This window comes from Andrena cerasifolii, chromosome 4, assembly GCF_050908995.1.
Source record: "Andrena cerasifolii isolate SP2316 chromosome 4, iyAndCera1_principal, whole genome shotgun sequence".
In the NCBI taxonomy this organism is placed as follows: Eukaryota; Metazoa; Arthropoda; class Insecta; order Hymenoptera; family Andrenidae; genus Andrena; species Andrena cerasifolii.
In genome coordinates, this window is record NC_135121.1 from 6,100,643 (window position 1) to 6,123,865 (window position 23,223).

The 23,223-nt window shown below is 38.2% G+C and overlaps 1 protein-coding gene and 2 long non-coding RNA genes across 4 annotated transcripts in view; 1 reads left to right on the plus strand and 2 right to left on the minus strand.

The window, feature by feature from the left end:
- The window catches only part of LOC143367769 (uncharacterized), a 231,249-nt gene that overhangs the window by 131,325 nt on the left and 76,701 nt on the right, over window positions 1-23,223 (minus strand). The window lies entirely within an intron of this gene.
- LOC143367759 (uncharacterized) overlaps window positions 1-23,223 on the minus strand; it is a 38,316-nt gene that overhangs the window by 2,632 nt on the left and 12,461 nt on the right. The window lies entirely within an intron of this gene.
- On the plus strand, window positions 48-22,338 carry LOC143367732 (G-protein coupled receptor dmsr-1). Of its 2 annotated transcripts, none has more exons than XM_076809863.1 (5): window positions 48-1,457; window positions 2,957-3,203; window positions 9,041-9,433; window positions 21,236-21,435; window positions 21,707-22,338. In XM_076809863.1, the coding sequence occupies exons 1-5, from the start codon at window positions 1,134-1,136 to the stop codon at window positions 21,728-21,730; spliced, it is 1,188 nt and encodes a 395-aa protein (XP_076665978.1). In that variant the 5' UTR covers window positions 48-1,133; the 3' UTR covers window positions 21,731-22,338. The 2 variants fall into 2 exon arrangements, 1 of the variants encoding a protein (XP_076665978.1); XR_013085083.1 differs by having other exon boundaries at window positions 49-1,457; window positions 21,236-21,581; window positions 21,707-22,337.

A 23,223-nucleotide genomic window follows, 5' to 3' on the forward strand; every position in this document is an offset into this window, starting at 1 on the left:
AAGGGTGTGGGGGTGGAGCGGAATGATCTGCGTCTGCGTTAAATTTCGGGGCGGCTGCACACGGATAGCGTCGCGTCGCGTCGCGGCGGCATAAGCTCGGCGGATGTCGCAGCACTCGGACGTCGTTCTTGTGGCGCTAGGCGCCGTCTCTTCATCCTCCTGTACGCTTGTTGCGTTTCGTAGTGTGGCTATCGCCGAGTTCGAGCACCTTTAAACATCTAATCGATTGCGAAGTAATAATCAACTATATAAACCAAATTAAATTAATTACAGTGTCCGCCATTCGATTCCCGGCACCCATTACTTCGAATTTGCTATTAGAAACAAAGGACTAATTAAAAACTGCCTAACTCTTACCAACGATGCAGTAATACATGTGAACCACAGGATAACTATTTTACATAACAAAAGAAATCAAGCTGTCGTTCAATTAAAATTCGTAACGGTAATTTGTATTGATAAAGGAAAAAATTATTAACATAAATAAGACGTTAAGGACTCCTTGTAAAACAAATTGATATCGCGCGAATAGGTGGCGTTCTTCGGACGCCTCGAGTAAATTGAAAAGAATCATTCCCGATGAGATCGACGAACCTTCAGAATCTCATCTTTGCCCTGCTCCGCAACACATCGCCTGGAATAAGGAATTACCTACTCCTTACGAGGTTCTATGGGCTGAAGTAACTCATTTAGAACGACGTGCTTTCGAGGAATCGACAACAGAGTAAGAAGAATTTCCTCCAGCAAAATTCAAGACGAACGTGCGATGAATTTTCCCGGACTGAGGGAGTAGTCGAAGAAGACGATCTTCCTGATCGAACGAGCATTGTTTAATAATTTCCAGCAGAGTTTTATTTAAAACGTCAAGACAACGTCAAGAAGCAGCGGCTCGGGGCCAGCGAGCAAGGCTTGTTTACTGAGGAAACATTTCGCTCCGCCAAGAAAATTGGAAAGATTTCGAAAAATCTGTTTAGAGGGTGCAGATTTTGGGTTCCTTCATTTAACCACGGGAAACGTTCGCTTGGAAGTCATGGATTCGCGCTGAAATATTTGATAAACAAATTTTAGTCGGGAGATCGAATAATATCAAGAGGAGGGAAAGCAAAAGGAAGAAGCAGATTCGAAACGCAGCCATGGAGTCTAACGTTTCATCGAACAACTCTGTCTGCGATCTATCGACTTTCCACTCGCATTTCTTGAAACTGCACGGCTGGATCTCCCTGTTCGTTTGCATCTTCGGCTCGATCGCGAACATTTTGAACATCCTTGTGCTGACCCGGCGGGAGATGCGATCACCGACGAATATAATTTTAACGGGGTTGGCCGTCGCAGATTTACTCGTGATGATCGATTACATTCCTTATTCGTTTCACATGTACCTGTACAGCCGATCCAGGAGAGACACCTTCACTTACGGATGGGCAATATTCGTCCTCTCCCATTCGATCTTCGCACAGGTAACGTGTGTCCTTCACTTATCTCGAGAGTCAACGGCGATTTATTCCGCCCCGCTTTGAGGATTCTATTAAGGGGTGCATCCTACTCCTTGGGCTAAAAGCGTAGCGAAATTGGGGATTTTTTTTTTAAGAAACCAGCGCTTTGATTCGTCTGAAATTTGGACCATACTTTGATGCATCTTTGAGGAGGTAATAGTTTTTTTTTAATGAATTTTGAACCACAAATATAGGAGTTATACGTGATCGACCAACGCGCCGCGCAAAATTCGTCGCCCGCTGGTGCGCATGATATTTATCTTCCTGGTAATCGAAAACAGAAAAATCAAACGGCGTTTCACTGTACACATATGCAGCTACAATTTGGTTAGCCAGAAGAAAATACAGCAATTTTTTTAGGAGTGTGGAACGTTTTCGAATTGAAAGGTGTGAAACTGTAACTTTTGCTATACAATTTCGCGCGAATTTTCTTATGTAATCAAGGAAGTATATAACTTATCGGTACCCTGGTTCGTCAAAGGATAAAGTAATGTTTGTTGGAAGGACAGGCAAAATTTGAAGGTGATCGGTTCAGTGGTTACAGAAATATCGTGCACACCAGCGGACAACAGCGGCGCGATGGTCCATCATGCATAACTCCTATATTTACGGTTAGAATTTAATATAAAAAAAACTACAACTTCCTCAAAGACGTATAAGAACATGGTCCAAATTTCAGATTATTCGAAACGCTAGTTTCTTAAAAAAAAAATGTGACCCCCCTAGCTAAACAGCTCAAAGTTAGGAACGGTGGAGATGTTTTTTCAGTGCAATCTAACGACCGAATTAAAAGAAGAAACTGTTGAAAAAATTAAGTAATATCATTCTACGATTCAGCTATACATCTATATAATTTTTTTTTCAAATACCCAAGGATATGATAAATTAAAAAAAAGAAGAAGAACGGCTGTGTTCTTGACCTACGAAATGGGTTTGGTATTTACGTGTCATTGCATTCTTCGCGGGCCCTCGTTTCCTTCTTTTGTTTGACGAGGATTGACCCAGATGTTTGGAAAGCAATCAATCCAACATACTGGATCACTCTTCTTCTTTAATTAAAGGCTAAATGGCGTTCAACTAACGTAAGAAATGGATTTCAGCCCACCCCGATTCCCCTGTAATTCTGTTTTCTTTTCGCGCGAGCAAAAACACCCGGGCCAATTTGCTCCGACAAAAGTAGCTAAATTTGTACGAGGCTCGTAAAGCTCTGCGCGGTTACAGAGCAATTTGGGTGAAATAAAAAAGGAAAAGAAAAAGAGGAGCGCGCGCGGCGTGCGCTCGTTCGCCAGCGCTGTTAACTCACTGTCGAACATCTCACGATGTTTCGCAGTGAAGAGAATAAAAAAGCAAACGAAGATACAAACAAGCAAGCTTCGGCAGAGATTTCCCGGCTAGCCGAAGAGGAGGTAGCAGCAGAGATGTGCAAAACGAGATTCATGGGATTCCCGTCGTTTGTCACACAGGTTTGCCACACTATTTCCATTTGCTTGACTTTGATACTTGCCGTGTGGAGGTACGTGGCTGTGGCGAGGCCGCAGAAAAACAGAGAGTGGTGCAGTTACAGAAGGACTATTTTTGCGATTGTTATTGCGTACGTTGCCTGTCCCGTGCTCTGCGTACCATTGTACATCACCACGGAAGTGAAAGAAGAAGTAGAGTTGCTGGATTCCAATGGGATGAGCGTGCACGATCGAAACGAAAGGTCCATCGGTAAGTAATCGTTTATTCGCGTTGCAGACCTCTTCGTATCGTTACTGTTATATGTTACAACGCTGCGGGCGCACAGTGGTCTGGAATCAAGAATTTCGTGGCATTTGTGTATAGCTTTTAACCTATGTAAATTATCGATACGAAGTTTGCGCCAAAAAATAGGAAAAAATCTAATGATGTATAAGTTAATAATTTTTACATTTATTTATTTATTCTTTTTTCAATTTTTTTAAGTTAATTGTTATAAAAAAATTTAATAGCTGTTTAATTAGTATTTTTTTTAATACTCTTTTCAGTGGTTTAAGTCGCATGTTGAGAAAACTTTTCGTTTCCAAGATATAAGGAAAGTAGTTGGGAGAACAAAGAGGTCCAGGTCGAAAAATTTAGTGACAATTCATGCATTTGTCGAATACCATTTATCTTTCCTGTTATTTACATATTAATTCGTCAGTTTTAGGATCTAGATTTTTTTTTCTTTTTATTAAATGATTTTATTCGGATTGCTGATATATATGGTTCGGATGTTGACAGAAGTTTGTGACGTATATCTTCATTCGTTGATTTTCTTGACATTTTTCTCGTATTCCTATTTCTACATTTTTTAAAAATCTTTGTGACGTGTTTCCTGTGCCTCTTCAGAGAGTTGTCCAATTGGAGGTAATCCGTGTTCTATAATTTCTGCACGGCTTTAAACTGTAATCATTTGAAAAGTTGGACGAAGTTGGAAATGAGGAAGATATGCTGAAAGTATTTCAATTTGGTAGAATCTGGGCCTTTTTGGGACTTTAATGATATCCTCCCTTAAAGTAAAAAATCTCGAAAATTTACCATACTGCATTCTGCATTATGTTTTTAACGGATTATTTACATTAATTACTAATAAAACATGCCATTTCATCGCACTGCTCTTTAATTTAAAAACAAGCAATTTTCACTACTTTCCTCCACTATTTGACTTTCCTTATAACTTGGAAACGAAAAGTTTTCTCAACATGCGACTTAAACCACTGAAAACAGTATTAAATAAAGTACCAATTAAACAGCTATTAAATTTTTTTATAACAATTAAACTTAAAAAAATTGAAAAAAGAATAAATAAATAAATGTAAAAATTATTAAGTTACGCATCATTAGAACGGGACGATTTTTTCCTATTTTTTGGCGCAAATTTCGTTTCGATAATTTATATAGGTTAAAAGCTATAGACAAATGCCACCAAATTCTTAATTCCAGACCACTGTGGGGCGGTCTGTTTAATAATGAAACTAATAAGAAACAGTTTATGGCGATCGGAATAGTTTCGCGCGACGCAGAGGCCCCTTAGCGATGCAAAAATTCCGAACGGCAATACGAATTGCAAATTTTTAATTGTTAGTATCAGCCGGCTAACGGAACAATTTTGTTTTATAAACATTTAATTGCGGTAGTTGTCAGAACTGTTTTACTAATTGCTGACGCAGCTCGCCTCTCCGCATATCAGTGAGATTATTAATGCGCGGGATGTTTCGAAGTTGCATTATGATAATTGGAAATAATTTAAAATATTCGTACGCTTCTATCGCGACGGCTGAAATTTTCTAGCGTTGGAAACGTTTTAAAAGTTTTAATTAACAAACTTCTGGAACTCGTGATACAGTAAGATCTCTGTGATTATCTTTTCATCTCTTAGTTCTAACATCTTTTAATGCCGAGAGAACTTTGAGATCCTGCAAACTTTGTGCGTGGAAATATTACGCGTAGTATTAATTGATTCATCTGCTATACAGTTACGACTCGCAACTTAGGTACGAGTTCCCCGATCCGCGCGGCGAAAACTTCTGGAACTCCGATTCTCCGAACTAATTACAGAAAACGGCAATCAGGCAATTGGAAAATTGATTTATCAATTTAATTGGAAAATTTAGTTTACTAACCTTGAGACAAAATACAAATCTATCGATAAATATTGAGGAAAGTTCAATTCTCCTGTATAACTAATAATAAGAATGCTAATTCGTAGGAAGAAAATTTCTGGAACTCCGATTCTCCGAACTAATTACAGAAAACGGCAATCAAGCAATTGGAAAATTTATTTTTTAATTTAATTTGAAAATTTAGTTTACTAACCTCGAGATAAAATACAAATCTATCGATAAATATTGAGAAAAGTTAAATTCTCCTGTATAAGTAACAATAAGAATGCTAATTCATAGGAAGAAAACTTCTGGAACTCCAATTCTCCGAACTAATTACAGAAAACGGCAATCAAGCAATTGGAAAATTTTATTTATCAATTTAATTGGAAAATTTAGTTTACTAACCTTGAGATAAAATACAAATCTATCGATAAATAATGAGAAAAGTTAAATTCCCCTGTATAACTAACAATAAGAATGCTAATTCATAGGAAGAGGATTTTAGGAAAATATAAATAGAATAATAATAAAAATAATGAATAGAATGTATTTTGTTCTCGTTTTTATAATTAAACTCAGAGAAATATCTAATTGTAAACATCAAGGTGATCATTTACTTCCTTCTGCTTGTTTCTTCAATGAATAAATGAATAACGAGAAAAGCAGGAGAATTAATTAAGTAACTAGAATAATAAAAAAATAATATATTAACTTCTCGACATTATGCAGTCAGCTGCTTCCAGTTTATATGAAACAATAATAATATAATTAATTTGAATTCGGCGTATTGAAAATTAATTTCTCATCTTGTGGATGATCACACATTCGGTTAAACGGTGTTTCAATAATTGGCATTCTATTACAGTTAACTGTGCCAATTAAATAATTTTTGTTAGTTCCAGCTTTGCCGAACTGTTATGCATTTTCAGTGCAATTTCTTTGCAAACGTTCGCGATGCACTTAGAATTGGCCCTTACTAAAAAAATAATAGGACCTTTAATATATCTATAATATACCGGGTGATTCGTTATTAATGAGATGGTTCAACTTGAAAGAACAAATGAAATATGTAAAGTAACCTTTTTTGCTTTAGAGTTACGTTTCCAGAAAAAACTACTATGAAAAATGAGTATCCATTATTAATTATTCATACGTGCACCTAGCCACGAGAATTGACAGATTGCGGCAATAAGCATGGTACGGCTGGGAATGAGATAAATCCTGATGCAAATACGAGTCGAAATTGCAGAGTATCTTTTTTCGGGCGGGGCTTTAATTTCGAGAAAATTGAGTTTGAAAATCTGTCGAGTAGACGTGCTTGAAATTACATCAGGATCAGATCTAGGAAAAAATGTCACCCCACAATTTCGGCTTATCTTTGCAGGAGAATCCTATACAGTCTTCCCCGGATTATCGAGAAAGATTTGGGATTCTCGACAAACCGGGGCAGGAGAAGTAGTTAGCACCTGATGACAAGGAGACTGATCGACATACAGGGTCAGCGTTTTATCTTGCAACCCGCGCTCGCGCGAACACGTAAAATGGCAACAGCGCCTCACGGACGCATTCCACTACAACCGCGCACCGACCCGGCGTTCGGAGAGGTGCCAGCGACCCCTGGACAGCAGAGATGCCCGAGCTTCGAGAATTTTGGGATGATCTCTTTCAAATTAACGTCGCAAAGAGCTATTAGGAATTTCCCGGCCCGGGTTGAAAAATTTGGGGCCTTTTTCGTATAACTTTTGAACCATAAAAGATATTGGAATGCAATTTGCGCCGCAAGAAGAGAAAAAATTACTCCCCCTTAATGATGGATAATTTAACATATTTTACATTTACCTAATTTTTTCTATCAATTTTTTAACCATAACTGTTGTAAGAAGCTTTTGCAAACTGTTTATGTGATACTGTATTTAATACTGTTTTTAAAATTCGCGGTGTTGATAAAAAATAGGCTAGTTGTTTCTGTATCAACACTTTCAGAAATTGAGAAATTAAATTTTTATTCAATTATGTGTTAGTTCCGCAGACCTCAGTATCTATTGTTCTGGTTTTCTTTTTTATGATTTTATCCTTAATACAGTGCATACCTAGATCAGAAGTAAGGGGTAGCTAATGGGACGTGTCTTTGATTGTAGCGGTGTTTTAATTTTTTTTGTAAAATTTTTATGTCTGAATATTTAAGCTACTCAACGCCACGCCAATACCGGCTTCCGATAATGTCATTTTTTGGAACGATGCGCCATTGTTGTGGCTTTTACACGCAGGTGGCAACAAATCTCTCCGCACTAGTGATCTTCTAGGGAGTGATCGGTATAACCGCCGCCATTTTGGAGCGAAACCGGAAATAACATAACCTAAACGTTTATCTATCCTCTTTCTATCAGTATTTCTCTCTCTTTTTCTGTTAGTATTTCTGTCTCTTTCTATCAGTATTTCTGTCACCTTCCTTTTTACAGTTTCTTTCTCTGTTTACTTCCGCTTTTGCTCCAAATCGCGGCAACCAATCAGCAGATCAGTATACTCCGTGCAGGGGTATAGCGCCGCGGTCAACCCTGTCGTAGCTAAAATTTTTTAAATTGAGACGGGTACGAGATCAGTCGAAATTATTTTCAAACCTCGTTACAATAATCTGGGGTGCGAGGGGTAAACCGATCATAAAAGCGGAGCGCGCGGCTCGATTACCTGGGCCGGGAAATTCCCAATAGCTCTTTGCGATGTTAATTTGGAAGAGACCATCCTAAAATTCTCGAAGCTCGGGCATCACCGCTGTCCAGCGGTCGCTAGCAGCTCTCCGAACGCCGGGCTGGTGCATGATTGTAGTGGAATGCGTCCGTGAGGCGCTGTTGCCATTTTACCTGTTCGCGCGCGCGCGGGTTGCGAGATAAAACGCTCACCCTGCATAGTGCCTCTACGAGCTATAGTGACTTAGGTGTGAGGTCACTGAGCGGGGTCCTAACCGGGGCCGCTAAACATGCCCCCCTACTACCTCTTGCAGGACTGTATTTAGGGAAGACCAGGGCAAACACGGGGCCTTAAAGATTAAGTGTTACAACTTCGATTTTAATAAAATAAAAAAGAAATTGCAGATACGGTTTATCATTATTAAAAGACGTCAACTAGCTTTACTACTGTATTTGTATTTAATATGTGATGACAATAGCCCCGGGAGCACAATAGGGCCCCGGTTTTGTCCTGGTCTTCCCTAAACACAGTCCTGCAAGAGGTAGTAGGGGGGGGCATGTTTAGCGGCCCGTACCCAACTGGGTTTCGGTTAAGACCCCGCTGAGTGACCTCACACCTAAGTCACTATAGCGCGCAGACGCACTATACTACTATACTTGCTTTTGCGTTTTTCCAACTCTTACAATTAAATTGTCAGATGCATACGTACTTAACGAACATCCAATTAAATTGTTGCCAAAAACGAAGCCACATTTGTATCATCTCATTTTATGCTAACCACCAATAACGAGCCACCCCGTATATTAATTTCAAATCGACCACACTGTTACAGATTCAGTAAGAGGCCGTTCTTAAATTGCGTGAAGGTAATTTGGCGATTGCTTACGCCTTGCCTACCTCAGTATAAGAATTTGTAAGATTTTATATTTCAACCCCCTCCCTCCCTTTCTTACATAATATTTTTTCAGTTATTAAAATCCTTCTAAAGGTGTATATATTAAAATTCATTTAACTTAGTTTCGTGTGCGCGATGAAGCATCGTTTATTACACTAAGCATATGGAAAATTAGGTTAAAAAATATTACGTAAGACACTACCTGACTCCCTTTGTAAGATAGCGTAAGAAATTCGAGAGCCCCCTCTCCCCTGAAAAAGCCTTACGTAATTTAAGGACGACCCCTAATGAGGTCGTTCGTTCTAATTAAATGTGTTCTGTGGCCCCAGTTTAATCGGTCGGTGAAAATCGCCTGTTCTTAGATTCGTCGTTCGGAAAGACGGTAAACACGACCCTCTACTTCGTCCGGTTGACGGAGAATCACAGCATTCTGAACGAGCTAAATTTCTGGATCTACAGTGTCGTCATAAAGCTTCTCCCCTGCGTGGTCTTGACGATCGTCAGCTTAAAGTTGCTTCAAGTCCTGTTAGAGGCAAAACGGCGACGACAGAAGTTGACGAATGCCCGCGAGGAGAATGTCGAGAGGAAGAAGGGCTCTAGAAGGGCGGACAAGGAGAGGCAAACCGATCGAACCACAATGATGTTGCTGGCGGTCTTGCTGCTTTTTCTACTGACCGAATTGCCGCAAGGAGTCCTAGGACTTCTCAGCGTCCTCCTGGGACAAGGGTTCTTCCAGACTTGTTACGTGATGTTAGGTCAGTATGACAAAACCTGCGAGCTTTCGAATATTCAATCAATCAATTTCTTGCCGGCCATTCTATAGACTAAAAGCGATAGATGCCCAGCTGGTAGTAATTCAAGACAGTTTCGAATTGGGAAATTGACATTGGACGAATCAAATTTTTGTTTATATTTCTTTATGCACTGTTCGATATGGAGTGGGCGTACAGAAGTCGCCACGTGTTTTGGGGAAACAGGGTAACTTTAAATACTGTTTTATTAGTGTGGCTATGCAAAACACGAGTATTATATCGGGAGGCATTTACATATGCTTCGAAACTTTGAATTCGCAGTATCTACTATGCCTTTCCAATTGCTAATGTTGCTATTCAACTGAATCGTGAAGCAAAGCAGGAATTTCAGGAATTATTTTCTGAAGTGCCTCCCTAATGCGATTTCAAGAATCTGATGCATTCTAAATACTACTGCCGTACGACTCTGATTTCACAAAATCCGATTGATGATGAAATCACGTGAGGTTAAATGTAGAGGTGCTCGCGAATAATTGGAATTTGCTGAATGACTGCAGTATCGAGGAGATTGTTGGTTCAAGTGGTGTTCAAAAGGATACAGTGATGTCGAGAGAAATTGTTAAAGCTTCTGCAGCTTCCAGAACTAATTAACCCCATAGACTATTTTTTTAAATTCCAGAACAACTATGCACTGTGTTCCCTTACGATATTAAGTTATATATTTCCATTTCACCAAAATGCAGTGAGTTTTAGGACACCCTGTATATGCATCCCTAATATAAACAAGATGTGTCTACTGTTTAGTGTAAATAAAAGGGACTGGATATTAAACAATTTAATAAAAAGACTTTTTTATATTAATCGTAGTACAAGTGGAGTTAATTTCATACAAAAATGATGGTACTGTCAGAAAACTATCCAAAGTGATTTGATAATGCCATGTAAATAGAGGTATTTATATGTATACTAGCATCCCGCTTCTCGGCTTCGCCCAAAATATTAGCGCGACTAATTCATGAACTGCAATCTGCAATATGTAAACTCGAGAGCCCTCGGCCACTTATTCCCGCCGCGGTGCTATTTCGCAAGCGAGAAACGCTCGCCCGGTCGCCACCTGGCGGTCGCGTCCCGAACTACTGTTATTTAAAAATCAGTATTTTAAAAAAACAAAAACGTTAGAACCTTCCTCTCGCCAAGACGAACAAAGTGAGGTAACACAATTGTGCGTAGAGTTTATATTTACTGAGAAACCGCATTTCAAAGTATGCAACTTCAATTTTATATAATAGTATAGATGTTACCGTAAAAGCCCGAATGTAAAACCTAAGGTTCATCAATCAAAGTTGGTAAAACTCCAAAATAATGTTCCGACTGGGAAATTAAAACCTAAGATTTAGGTACAAATAGTTTATGGTGAAATTTAGAATTTCAAGGAAAACATTTTTCTTCGGGCTCTTATCAGTTGATGTTGGTGTAGTCAAGGTAATCATCCTAGGTAACTCTCGAAAGGTGTTAACCATCGTTCGTTGTTTCTTAAATATTTAATAACAAAAAACTCTGATCGTGTCAATGCCGGGTCTACATTTTTTAATCTATAATTTCTAAATGGGACGATTACGGTAGCCGTGACCACCCTTATTGGACTTCCCTACTCATAAGCTTTCCAACGGTGTGCCACACTCTCCACTGGGAAACATTATTTCGAGCTTTTACCAACGTTTGTTGGTAAATCTTAAGATATCCGAGCTTTTACAGTAACATATACATTGAATTTCTGACGTTTCTGACGTTTCCTTACAAGGGAGAGGGGAGTCAGGTAGCATCTTACGTAATATTTTTTAACGTAATTTTCAATAAATACAAATTCTATCATTGATGTTCCAGAAAAGTAGTTTTAGTTTAAATTTCCCGAAACCGAATTAAACGAATTATATAAACCTTTAAAAGGATTTTCATAACTGAAAAAGTTAAATGTAAAAAATATTACGTAAGCAGGGGGTTGGAATATCAAATCTTACGAATTCTTATACTGGGGGAGGGAGGGGGTAAGAATTCGCCAAAATTACCCTTACGTAATTTAAGGACCGCCCCTTAGAGAACCGAAAAGTAAGATATACTTGTTTTTTTACAGCGGCCCGTTTTCATATTTAGGGGGTGAAACCACCCCCAAAGTTATAAGATTTTCAGGAGTCAGTCTCCGAATGCTTTGATTTTTGGATATGTTTTAGAGGACCGAAATATAAGAAACACGTGTCTTTTTATTTTGGTCTGTTTGCATGTTTAGGGGGTGAAACCACCCCTCAAATTACATGAGAATACGTGGTGCCATCCTCCGATTGCTTTGGTTTTTGGCCAACGCAATCGGAGACAAACAACTAAAAATCTTATAACTTTGAGGGGTGGTTCCACCCCCCAAACATGCAAACGGGCCAAAATAAAAAAACACCTCTTTCTTATTTGTCTGTCCTCTGAAACATATTCAAAAACCAAAGCAATCAGAGACGAACACCTGAAACTCATTTAACTTTGAGGGGTAGTTCCACCCCCTAAACACGCAAACAGGCCAAAATAAAAAAACACCTGTTTCTTATTTTTCGGTCCTCCAAATCATATGGGATACCCTCCTTGTTAGCATATGCATAACTTTATCTCACAAACCGCTCAGAAAACTAAAGAAACTTTTCCTTTTATATCAAAAAAGCATCAGCCGCGGATTACTGACCTGTTGCGAGTGAGATAGCCGTGAAGTTTACGTAAAATGAACAGGCACTAAATAGTGTTGCCTCAAATACGAAAAAAAAACTTGTATGTGTATCTAATGCGTGTAGAATTTTGGCAGTTTGATTTATCCCATTTAAAGCCTGTCCCTTTTATAGCACCTCTCCCCTACTAAGTGTAGCAATCGAAGGAAGACCAGAGGGCTTAGCAATAGTATAACTGCGATTAAGGATTTACCGCTTTTATTATCGCGAGCCGTCTGTCTCATCTGGCTGTACTTATCCACCCCACTCTGCCGTCTCGCTGGTCACCACTCTCCCCCTCTCTATCCCCTTTCTCCCTCTTTCACTCCTTTTTTCTCCCTCTCTTTGCACCTGCGCCTTTGAAACGCTCGCTTAGTACAAAAGGTATAAAACTGCCTTTAATGTAAAAAAAGTGTAGAAGCCATTAATTTTTACGAACTATCCAAACAGTTTGGTAATATAAAATTACATTTGATTTCGTTTGACAATGAGATCTGTTATAAAACAGCATACTACACTTGAAAGAAATTGAATGTAGTACAAAAGATTTACACTGTTGTTTTTATTAGTTCAATTACATACAACGGAATAGTTGTAGATTGTAGAGGTGAACTTATTACGATGTTCGAATGTTAATGGGGGTCCATAGGGTAAAGGGCCCAATTACTGACACCTAACCAATTACTGTCGCCTTAAGGAGGTTCGATACCGGAGCAAAAATAATGAGAAATCTTTGAAATTTTTTTTGATCTAATGTCCAAAGTGTAGGCCGCATTGTGTTAAAATTTCAAGTCGATTGACTGCACGGTTTATGAAAAAATTGAAATCAAAGTTGCGCTCTTATACACAGGCTGTTATGGGAGAAGCGATAAAATTTCTATAAAATGTTACACAGAGTCCTTAAAAATAGTGAGAAAGTCCTAAAAAATGTTGCAATGAAAAGCTTAAGTATTCCTATGAAATTCTAAAAAAAAAAAAATTGGACATTTACCGTACGGTTTATTAGATAATTGAATAAATAGACAGCAATGTGCTCGTATTTTTGGAACTGCCTGAAGGAACTGTTTGAAACGTGGCAACGCTGTACGCCAGGTAGTCATCTATACAGTGTATACTTGTACAAAGGATACAGTAAAAATTTGTAAAAACACTACCAAGCTGTAAACATGTACTTAGTAATTTGTTGCGAACCAGTACGAACGCGCAAAGGGACGCCACAAGTGTAAAGTGGAAGGAGAAAAAAAGATGGACGCAAAGCGACGTTGCCGCATTTCGCTCGCATATTTTACGCTACTTTTAATGAAAATATTATATTTCTAACTGCATTAAACATACTTTTTGTTTAATTGAATTCGAAAACAAAATATGTAGTAATAATTGTATTAGGAATAGACATGTAAACAACATTTGTGTCTACATAATTTTTTTTTATCTAAGATTGGTATCACTGCAGAGCTCCCACGTATAAGCACAGGCTTACCCCTGTCGCTGCCTGCCCCGCAAGTGAGGTATCGAACCTCCTTAAGCTATTTTACTTAAAATAACGAATAAATAAACTATATTATATAATCTATAGTATAGATTATAGGTTGAGTTACAGAATTCTTTTTGCGTATGACTTTACAACGTTTATTTATTCGTTATTTTAAGTAAAATAGCTTAAGGTGACAGTAATTGGTTAGGTGTCAGTAATTGGGTCCTTCACCCTATTTGATCGATCAACTTTCCAAGCTAAGTTTCGCGGTGGCTAAGTTTTGCATAAACAAATTTTAAATTAAGACTATTAAAACAGATTATTAAAACAGATTTTTTCCTGGTTGCACCACAATTTAAGGACATCTTATGCTGTGGAAATAACTCCTTAAATAAAATCGCCGGAACGGCGAACGTTGTGCACTGAACGATTCGAAGTAAACAATGCCGCGCAATTGTTGCAATTTACATAAGAATAGAGACATGTTGCATCGCAAGCAATGTCATACTTAGGAGCGCGACGCCCTTTGTTTCCTCGCCGTTATGAATGCGTAATATTAATCCTTTCAGGCAGGCCGAGTTGACTTTTGGCTTACGATACAGGGGACTTCGCAAGGCGAACGTTCAGACTTGTGTCAAAATGACACTGAGTGACAACAACGTGCTTTCAAGAGAATTTTCCAACCGTCGCTTGGCTTCCGCGTGTTTTTACACCGATATATTCTACAAAGCATTGATACTGTCCGAGAGTCCCCGAATTTTTGCTTTGAAAACAACGGGAGCTCGTATGTCGCTCTTTGTCCCTCGTATGCTTCAGCGACCCTGTCATACACTCACCCGGTAACCGAGGGTGGGGCGAAGTCGTCTACTAATGAAAATTTAAATTTCCATATTCTCCATTAGATTTCCGCGAGGGTGTCACTGCTGGTTTGGCGAGCTTTTCCTGATGAAAATGAGTCTAAAGTCGACGTCACTGAGGCTATTCTTAATCACACATAACGAACAAACTAGTTGTTAATGTAGGGGAGGATAGGGGAATTACGAACACTTGAGGGAAAAGTTAAATTGAAACAACTGTATTGACTCTAATCAGATTTACTTTATAAATAAATGAACGTTGGTTAATTATCTACAAAGGCAACACACAGAATTATATGTACTTTAATAAACGAATCAATTTTTGAAAGGAAAACAAAACTCTTTCTGTTCGCAATTACCCGTAGCTAGTGGGGTAAATGCGAACGGTTGCTTAAAGATCTCTTGATCTTTACTAAACACTGGTTTTCTTCCACGCTGTGGGTCTGGCACAGTCTTTCTTCTTGTTCGATCGAAGTTTGGTTGCTCGTGGCATTGAATATTTATTTGCTGCCTGACGAATTGAAAGTCTTTTATCTCTAACCTCTTTCACGGGTACCTCAAGATCTTTCAACGAATATGTACGTATATTCTTCCTAATATAATTCCGAGGTACTGGACACATTAAAAACTTCGAAATGTTAAGAGAAGAGGGTAAAGGCCATCCTCCGTAATAACCTCATAGAGGGTCAGCACTTTATCTTGCAACCCGCGCTCGCGCGAACACGTGAAATGGCAACAGCGCCTCACGGACGCATTCCACTACAACTATGCACCGGCCCGGCGTTCGGCGAGCTGCCACCGACCGCTGGACAGCAGTGATGCCTTGGCTTTTTCAAATTAACGTCGCAAAGAGCTATTGGGAATTTTCCGGCCCGGGTTGAAGAATTTGGGGCCTTTTTCGTATAACTTTTGAATTATAAAAGATATCGGAATGCAATTTGCGCCGAAAATTGGGGAAAAATTACTGCCTCTTAATGATGGATAATTTAACATATTTTACGTTTACTTAATTTTTCTTTTATCAATTTTTTAACCATAATTATTGTGAAAAGCTTTTGGAAACTGTTTATTTGATACTGTATTTAATGCTCTTTTTAAAATGCATGGTGTTGATAAACAATAGGCTAGTTGTTTCTGTATCATTACTTTCATAAATTGAGAAATTAAATTTTTATCGAATTATTTGCTAGTTTTTCAGACCTCGGAGTCTAATGTTCCGGTTTTCTTTTTTATAAATTTATTCTTAACGCAGTGCATGCATAGATCGGACGTAAGGGGTAGCTAATGGGACGCGTCTTTGATTGCAGCGATGTTTGAATTTTTTCTAGAATTTTTGTGTATGAATGTTTTGTTACGAATTACAACAGTTAGATTCTGTTTATAAAATTATTTATTAATAAAATGGTGTCGCTCTTTTTGTGTCAAGACAATTAAGTCATTTACCACTGGGATAGGGACTTCGGTAGCACGAATAATTAGATTATACGTGTGAACTTTCTTGTTTGAGACCAGACTATCAACTGACGCTCCGCGCCGAAAAACTCTTCCTTTTAAAATGCTGGGTAGAGAGGTTTTCACCCTCTACCCTCGAATGGCCAAGATGGAGGGAAAGCCCAAATATACACACGATCCAAAGTGCATTGCTGACGAAGTCCAGACATTGGCATCGGCGGAAAGACATTACAGCGTAGACCTTGAAAATCCTTGGGCTTCACGATTTCGAGGACTGCTCTTGTGCCCAAGGGTTACTGCCTAGTCCCTCGCCAGATGAGCGCGTCGAGCTCAAGGGAGGTCTCCGCCTTAGTTGTTTGCCAAAATGCACGGCCAACATTCGGAACTACATCTGGGTTTGCTTACTAAAACTTTCCCTGATCTGGCCATTCGTTACGCACGTAACAGTTTTAACATTTTAGATGCGCCATTATTGTGGCTTTTACACGCAGGTGCCAAAAAATCTCTCGCTGCAGGTGTATAGCGCCGCGGTCAACCCTGTGGTAGCTAAAATTTTTTAAATTCAAACTGGTACGAGACCAGTCGACATTGTTTTTTTTTAAACCTCATTACAATAATCTGGAAGAGACGATCCTAAAATTCTCGAAGCTCGGGCATCACCGCTGTCCAGCGGTCGCTAGCAGCGCTCCGAACGCCGGGCCGGTGCGTGGTTGTAGTGGAATGCGTCCGTGAGGCGCTGTTGCCACATTACACTGTTCGCGCGAGCGCGGGTTGCAAGATAAAATGCTGACCCTGTACACGCTGTTCGTAATTACCCTAAATGGACAGAAGTTAAGAAATTTCAAATATAACAAATACGAACATGTATATATACAAAGTGATGCCGCGATTTTATTTAGAATTAAGTAACTGAACTACGAAAAAATTATACTTTGTTGGGTAGTATAGTTTTAATGCACTATAGACTCAAAATACTCGAGCGTCAAATTATAGGAAAGGCTACGAAAACATTTGAAGACCCTTATCTTCGATGTTGCGCACAGCTTTCCGTTGTGGCAGTTTCCTTGGTACTAGGTAAACATAGCTAATTACATCATGTAATAATATCACAGGAGGACAGGACAAGCGAAAACAGCAAATATCGCGGTGTTCGGGTTTACTCCGCCTTCACAATTCCCCTATTCTCCCTTATATTAAAATTAGTTCGAATAATATCCTGTTTGGACACATTTTTATTAGAGAAAGCTCAGTTGCTTAACGGTAGTACCTACTCCCGCGAAGATCTAATAGGAAATGTAGAAGCTTAATTTTCATGTTCAAAGCGCGGGGTGAGCTAGACAAATATTTCCTGGCAGGAGCAACCACTCGAAAAGGCATACTTAATAGACTCGAAACGGTACTTCGGCAAACCTTGCTTTGGCACTCAAAGTGTAAACATAAATATAAACATGGTGTACGGAAACAACCATACCATCTGTAAAGAGATACCAACGGAATGAAAATTTTGAACATAAGGTAGATTTTAATATTGAAATCCACTAGATTATTTTTATTAGCAGTCAGCATACAATTGGGTCGATTAAGATTAACATTAACAATTAATCTTAGGGGCTATTTAATACAGTGACAATTTTTAATGAGTCCAAAAAGATTCTAAACTTCACTAATTACGATCACATTTTACTCAAAATATTCTGTCGGTCTTGGACAGTCCAATTTCGGACACATATTTCGGTTTATGTTGCTTTAACAACATCTGGGAAATCATGTCGCATTATCTATATCCATCGTTATTTGCGAAAATTAATTTCATTCATAAATAAGCGGATTACATATCGAAATAATTGACTTGCGTTTCATGTAAATGTAAATATTTGTTCTAATCTAATTATTTCTTAATATTTCTAGATAATTATATATGGTCCATATTAAAATTTATTTTTATTGTATTACCTATATATTAGTTTTCTTCATGCGTCCATTATATGTATGTACATACCCAGGGGTGGATTTGAAGATTTGGCGAGACTATGCTAACAAGCGTCTGCCGCCCTTTCCGTGAAATATCATCAAATATTTTAATTTGACACAGTCGAGACAATTTCAAAATTAATTCAATATGGTAACTCACATCTGAGTCATTACTAATTCGCTACATGAAAAAAGGTGAATTTTTGTTAAAGCTGTATCAAGCCTCCGTGTTTAAACCTTTTCCAATTTATTTCGCTCAAAGTTGGATGCTCTCCAAAATTTGTCGCTCCCCCAGATTCGCCACTCCCCAAAATTCGCCACTGCCCAAAATTTGCCGCTTCCCAAAATTTTCGCTCCCCAACGTTTATTGTTCCCCAAAAATTGTCGCCTCTCAAAATTTGTCGCTCTCCAAAATTTGATGATCCCAAAAATTTGCCGGTCCCCTAAATTTGATGCTCCCCAAAATTTGTGCTCCCCCAAGTTTGTCGCTCCTCAAAATGTGGCGCCTCTCGCCGCTTCTGAAAATTGGATGCTCCCCAAAATTTGTCGCTCCTCAAAATTTGACGTCTCTCGCCGCTTTCCAAAATTTGATGCTCCCCAAAATTTGTCGCTCTCCAAAGTTCGCCACTCCACAAAATTTTTCACTCCCCCAAGTTTGCCGCCTCTCAAACTGTGGCGCCCCTCGCCGCTTGTCAACATCTGATGCTCTCCAAAATTTGTCGCTCCTCAAAATTTGACGTCCCTCGCCGCTTTCCAAAATTCGCCACTCCCCAAAATTTGTCGCTCCCCCAAGTTTGCCGTCTCTCAAACTGTGGCGCCCCTCGGCGCTTCTCAAAATCTGATGCTCTCCAAAATTTGTCGCCCCCCCCCCCCAAATTCGCCACTGCCCAAAATTTGCCGTTTCCCAAAATTTATCACTCCCCAAAATTAACCGCTCTCCCAAATTTGACGCCCTAGACAGCAGCCTACTTACAATTAGCCTCTGCCCAAATCCACCCCTGTACATACATCAATTTTGCGCCATGACTTTTGCTCCTATTTATCGGCCATTTCTAATCGAAAAAATTGTCACAATACTTCTGCGAATTTAATTAAAAATCTGCTTGCTGGACAGTAAACAAAGGTTGGAACACTGAAAACAATTTCTGAATTTTCAGTTACTGTATAAAAGATATCGTGTTGGTATGTACGATTTGATGAATGAATAAATATTAAATAGACTAATTTACTCGTACGGTTCTTTGTACTTCAGTTTGCGTTTCTCAACGATCCCATTCACGTTCAATTAAAATCGATTACATGTCAAATTGGAAAGAAAGACTGCAATATTCCTCAATAAATTATACGATTGTAACTATAGCTTGCATTTCTGTCGCTTCAGTTACCTCGTGGGCCCGAAACTCAATCGAAAAAGAGGAAAATAACGTACGCTCTGTATGGGGACGAAATTTTTCGCGACAATTGATTTTCCGCTTTTATAGAGTAGAGTTATCGACACTTTAATACAAAAGCTGTATAGACTATTGTATCACAGCTAAAAGCCCATTGCAGTCAGGAGGAAAATTGAAAGCAAAGGCAATACAGAAATGTGCTTAGCAGTAACCATTTTCAAGGTACACTAATTATTTAGCCTTCAAGAATATGATAGCATTTCTCGATGCACTTATATTTACTTTTCCTAACAATTATAAAGGGTGTTTCCTAACATACGGCATAACTTTGGCAACGATTTAAATGGACAGGAATAATGAAAAAAATTTATTCAAATGTTTGTTCTATCTGGCTGTGTTCTCGTATTACAGGCGGTTTTCTGCTTCAGCAATTCTGGTTATAAAGGACACTAGCGTAGGTAGCGTTCTCATAGAAATCTATTCTCAAAGGAAGTGTTCAAAGGAGGTATATACCACCTTGCGTTTCAATACAAGTCCAGTCCATTAGTGGTTAATTAGTTAGCTGTCGAATTAGTTACGCTAGCACAGTTTGAAACGAGAATTATAGAAACAGAAGAAATGTTCGTAACTCAGGGACAAGATCAAACACAAAGAAATAGGACCCCGGTTTGCAATTTATTAAATTAACTTCTTGCAGCAAAGTCATCTCCCAATTTATGTGTACGTGTTGTGAAACGTACTGTGTAGTACAGTATGGTATTTGATAGCATTTTAATAGTCATAGATTTATATTTTGACTGGTAACAAGATTCATATTACGTACTAGCAAAATACTCCACGCTTCGCTTCGGGCCTTAGAGATATTAAGGACTCCATGAAAACACAGTTTACCCCTTTCCACCCCCTTAGGGGTTGATTAGCGCAAATCCTGAAATTGATTTTTAGGGATTTCTGTGGGAAACCTTTGTATGTAAAAACCAAGTTGATATCTAATCGGGCCTAAGAGATATTGAGAAGTCCATGAAAACACATTTTACCCCTTTCTATTCCCTTAGGGGTTGATTAGGGTGAAATCCAGGAATTGGGTTTTATGGATTTGTGTAGGTAAGCTTTGTAAGTAGAAACCAAGTTGATATCTAATCGGGTCGAAGAGATATTGAGAAGTCTGTGAAAAAGCAGTTTATCCCTTTTGATCCCCTTACGGGTTGATTAGCGCAAAATCCTGAAATTGTTTTTTAGGCGTTTGTGTGGGCAATCTTTGTGAGTAAGAACCAAGTTTATATCTAATCGGGCCTAAAAGATAGTAAGGAATCCGAGAAAATACATTTTACCCCTTTTCACCCCCCTGGGGACGGAATTTCTAAAAGTCCTTCCTTAGTGGGCATCTACGTCACGAAAACAATGCACCTTCCAAATTTCACGTTCCTAAGTTAAACGGTTCGAGCTAGGCGTTGATATATATAAAATAAGAAGTCCTGACTGACTATATATATATATATATATATATATATATATATATATATATATATATATATTACGAAATATTTCAGAAAAATGTATATATAGATTACTTTATTTTATTTACGAATATCAAAATATTATATATATATATTACGAAATATTTCAGAAAAATGTATATATAGATTACTTTAATTTATTTACGAATATCAAAATATTTAAAATTAGAACATTTTATATAACATTGATGTCAACAATTATTTAACGTTTTAATTATACAAAGAATGTTAATGAAATGAAATTCGTTTAGGGTATATCACAATTGTAATGTAAATTTACGTATTTAAAATAAATGAAATTCTTTGGGAAAAGAATTCCGATATCCGAGAAAAGATTGATTTATTGGTGCTTCATCACTCACGAATCTAATTAAAAACTGATAACCGTTTATTACTTTTCAGGTGACGTTATCGATATGTTGACCCTTGTGAATTCCGCCATAAATTTCATTCTATACTGCACAATGAGCAGGCAATTCAGAAAAACGTTTAACGAGCTTTTCTGCAAAAGCTGGACAATCCCCAAGACCATTGGAAAACAGATACTTATGGAAAACAACGGAAATATGGGCACAAATCACACGGTGACGCAAGTAACGCAGGTGTAGTTAGAAAGAAAATGGTGGACTCCCATTCTCGCGATCTTTTCGTCCACCAAATCAACCTAATGATTCTGATCTCTAACCCAAATAATATTACCGTTATTAATTAACCAAGGGTTTCCCGTACAGCCAAGTAAGATAAAACCGTGAGTAAATCTTATTTGTACAAAATAAGTTAAATAATTTATAGATTAAGCTAATAATTAAATATATTCTTTTACAATACTTCCTCGTCAATAAATCTTAAAACGAATTTAACTTGTGATTCCAGTGTTATCCTGTGAAACGCGTATAACATCCTCCGTAGAATTGTATGTGTTACACCAGTAGATGGCGTTGCAGATCTCTCGGAAACTACTCGATAATAATCAACGGAAATCTTAATAAATCCAGGAGTTCCATTATCAAAAAGCCACTGCCAAATGACACTGACCAGAAATGTTGTCTTACATCGTGCAGTGATGTTCAATTCAAGATAAATAAAAAAGAAGAAAACCGTTACCAAGTACATATTCCTAAATGCATCAAAATTTGTGTACACAGGATTTAATCGCTTTCCGAACGACCGGTAAGAATGGAGTGGAGCAAGAATAAAGAAATGAATGTATGTGAAACAGATTTAGGTATGCATCTGTTTCTAGGAGAAGTTTAATTGAAAAACTTTGTTATCGCATACACGTTACTGTAGTTACTGATGTTCGTTACTGATATTAATACTATAAGTAGTGACGAAGTCTTAGTTTTAAGTGCTGTACAAATTGTAAATATTGATATTTTTATGGGAACGTATCTATCGATAAACGTCTGTAACTTGTAGTAACAAACGCCGTAGTGCTATAAATTATATATTCTTAATGTGATCCCAGTTATAAAGTGTCGTTATTTTTTCTGTCCGTTCCTCCTGCTGTGTGCGGTTTCCATCGAGTTTTAAAAATTCGAAATAAGTACAGCTCCGTTTATTCTAGCTCAAGCACCTCCTAGCGTTAATTCTGTGAACTAACAACGCCAATGGCGGAGCAAGCTTGTTCGAGACGCTAGCTTGTAAGATACACGTACGCCTGAGATCCGGATTTCTGCATAAGTTCCATTACAAATGTAATTGCAAGTGAGATTAATTCGTGATAACCTTAAAGATTCATAGAAAAAATTCGTGAAGTTGTTCGAGCTTTAAGCCTGCATTATGTGGCTGTAACTGTGTGTGCACTGAGGAGACGCTACGAGAACGGGCATAAGAAGGTGCGTTCACCTTTATCCTTTTAAATGTTTATTTTTGTATTTAAATTTCCTATTTCCTGCTACGTTTGCTTTGTTCTTGTTTGGGACGTGTACCTTACTTAACAGAATATTTGCTGGGGTAAACTGAACTTCCAGTAAAAATGGATCCGTCGGAAAATGGCGTTATGCTTCTTTTTTCAATTGATTTTTCGATAAATATATCGGGGCTAATTGGAAAACGAGTTGCGGGGAAGCTTTGTCATTCTTGCTAGCAGCGTGACATCTTGTATCATTTAAAACAATTTTTTACTATTCGTTGCCGCGGCGTGAGGTAAACGTAAAATTATCTACTAATTGAACGTGTTCCTGTAATTAATTTGAATCGACAAAAACATGTATATCAAGTATTTTAAAAGCTGAGGAAAAAACAGCTTATTCGTTTTTCATCTCATAATGATAGTGTAATTAATTTCGCGTAGCGTATAGGTTACGTGCTCACGCGAGCATGTTATCATTCGATTGCAGTATGTATAACGCATTCACACGTAATTACACGTGATTTTTCTGAAACGA